The sequence below is a fragment of the Coregonus lavaretus genome (genome assembly GCF_964263955.1).
Source record: "Coregonus lavaretus genome assembly, contig: HAP1_SCAFFOLD_6341, whole genome shotgun sequence".
In the NCBI taxonomy this organism is placed as follows: domain Eukaryota; kingdom Metazoa; phylum Chordata; class Actinopteri; order Salmoniformes; family Salmonidae; genus Coregonus; species Coregonus lavaretus.
The window spans coordinates 3,940-6,583 of NW_028166175.1; the positions used below are offsets into that span (position 1 = coordinate 3,940).

The 2,644-nt window shown below is 48.9% G+C and overlaps 1 protein-coding gene across 1 annotated transcript; it reads right to left on the reverse strand.

Annotated features, from left to right (window-relative positions):
* Window positions 1–344: 344 nt before the first annotated feature.
* LOC311114981 (POU domain, class 4, transcription factor 1-like) lies at window positions 345–1,918 on the reverse strand (the record flags this gene model as incomplete). Its single annotated transcript, XM_084190208.1, has 2 exons — window positions 345–1,331; window positions 1,796–1,918. 2 exons carry the CDS (start codon window positions 1,916–1,918, stop codon window positions 345–347), a joined length of 1,110 nt encoding a protein of 369 aa, XP_084046334.1.
* Between the last annotated feature and the right edge of the window lie 726 nt (window positions 1,919–2,644).

Genomic DNA, 2,644 nt, shown 5'->3' on the forward strand with positions numbered 1-2,644 from the left:
ATTCGTAAATGGCTATATAATATTTCAAATCAAATAACTCGCTAAAGCAAAATAAACTTCTTTTTTTTCCCCACAATGTTTTTAAAAAAGGCAAAGTTGATATCGGTAATAGATAGTTTCCTCTCAGAACCACTGCGCGAGTTTCGTCTCGAGGATTTTCAGATATTTGCATACTTCACATTCACCAATAACGTGAAAATAAACTAGAACAGAGATATGAAGCTTCATAAAATGTGCGTAGTATTTAATGGTCATTGTTTTTTTTGCACCCAAGTTTTAAAACCGTTGGCGACAAAAGAAGACCTTGGTCCCCAAATTCAGTCTCTCAACATTTTTTCTTGTTTTTAACCCATCAACAGCCTATAACAAGCGGAGAATTTTAACCGTTTCTGTTTTTGTCTTTGGTTGCAAAACCATACTCGAACCACGTTCTTTTTCAGGTCCAACTTTTCAGCGATAGCCGCTATCTTCTCGGACGACGGGCGAGGTTGTACGGCGAAGTACGCCTCCAACGACCTCTTTTCCGGTGCCGCTATCGACGTTCTCTTCCGTTTCTTTTCCCCTCCGCTATAAATGTCCGGTTTGTTGAGTTTCTCTCTCTGCGCGCCCTCGGCCTCCTCGAGCCACGCCTGAAGGATGGGTTTGAGCGCTATCATGTTGTTATGGGACAGAGTCAACGATTCGAACCGACAAATGGTGCTTTGGCTTAGCGATCCCACGCCGGGTATCTTCAGGTTAACCAGCGCATTGCCAACGTCCGCCTGGGTCACCCCCAGCTTGATCCGCCTCTGCTTGAAGCGCTCCGCGAACGCCTCTAACTCCCTGGGGTCCGTGTCCGAGTCATTTATAGAGGAAAGGCCGTTGTTATTGAGTCCTGGCCCGCCCTGGCCCCCTCCGTGGTGGCCAGGTAAAAGACCGTGGTGGGTGAGAGGGGAATTCATGTTCATGGCGGCCTGGTGAGAAAGGTGGCTCAAGCCATGCATGTGTGAGTGAGGGTGGGCAGAGGTGGAGATCAGCCCGCCACCACCTCCTCCACCCCCGCCCCCGGAGCCGTCGTGGCTGGACATGAGCGCTAAGGATGGGGAGTTGATGTGGTCCATGAGGTCCGGGGGTTCCATGTTGGGGTGGTGGTGGTGGTGGTGATGGTGGTGGTGGTGGGCCAGTGGCACCGTGGAGTTGGAGGCGCATGGCACGCTGTTCATGGTGTGGTAGGTGGCGTCCGGCTTGAAAGGGTGCGTCTTGCCCTGGGACACTGCGATGTCCACGGCCGCCAGAGCTTCGGCGCGGGCCAGGAGGGTCTCATCCAGGCTGGCGAATATGTTACTCTGCAGCTGCAATGGAGAGGAGATACGGAGAGAGGGGAGGGAGATGAGGGAACAGAAACAAAGCAATGCGGAAAGAGAAAGAACAAGCACATGATGAATAAGTGGATATGTCAGCTGTGGGACTTCTGACAACACATAAAAACACGAAGAATATTCCTTTTAGAAGACTGTCACCGAGTCATAAAAAAAAAGTCGGTAGCTTTTGTATTCGGCATGGCTTTCAAAAAAGATCACAGGCGTTCGGGTGATTGCCGTGGAAACACATGTTAGAAGAAGAAGAAGAAGAAGAAGAAAAACATTAAGGCGCAAGCAGTTGGCTTTGGCAGGATGTGCCTCGGAGCGTTCCTTCCTTATTATTGCACTCGCGCAGTTACAGTAACACGAACGCTTCCAACATGCAGAAGCCCGGGCATAGAAAGAGCATAGAAAGGAAAGGGAAGACACAAAGCAGAAGTTTGGGTTTCATTTACCTGTGGAGCTTGCAGACAGGCTCTTCTTATCGCTTCCGAGCTGGAATGCAGAGTGGTGTATTTGTGCTCAGGTAAACTCGGATGCATGGCGAAGTGTGGCTGTTTGCTATTCATTGACATCATCTTTGCAACTGCTTCTCTTTCAAAAAAATGCTTTTTAAGTGAAGAATAGGGTCTACAAATGGACGAGATGGAAAGCTTGAGTAGCCTAGACAGTGGTCCCGTAACGATGCAATAGTTTGACGGTGTTGAGTAGAACCGGATCAGCCCTGAGCACGAAAGATCACCGTCAGAGATGCCTGCAGTCTCCCAAGGCCGACGCGCTTATCTGTCGTCTGCTGTTCCCACTGGCTGCCGACAGGGATGAGAGAAGGGCTCTTACACCTGAATGTCTCAACTCTCGTCAAGCGGAGCTCGGCTTCTCTCGCGAGACATGGTGCATGAACAGTGCAGCCGGCCAGCCAGCCAGCCTGCCTTTCAAGATAATAAGCGAACAGCTTCAAGCTGTAGCGGTTAACTGGAGAGGAGGAAAGGAGCCCGGCGCCGGTGCGTGCGTTTTAATACAGGTCTCTCAGCCTCGGCACCACTCCAGCCACGAGCCCGGACAAGCACGGGGTTCGAACACCTGTAGCTCGAGCTTGGATGTTTTGATTCATTTCAATGCCTGATATTTGGTTATTTATGCTGTTGTTCATAGGAATTCACATCCATTTTTTTTGGTTGTTGCAATATTCACTGTTATCTTTTTGGCAGACAACTGATGTAGGTATCCCTTAAGACCATGAATCCTATTTTGATTCCTTAAAAAAAATATTTATTTAAAAGGAAAACAATGCAAAGTTGAAATTG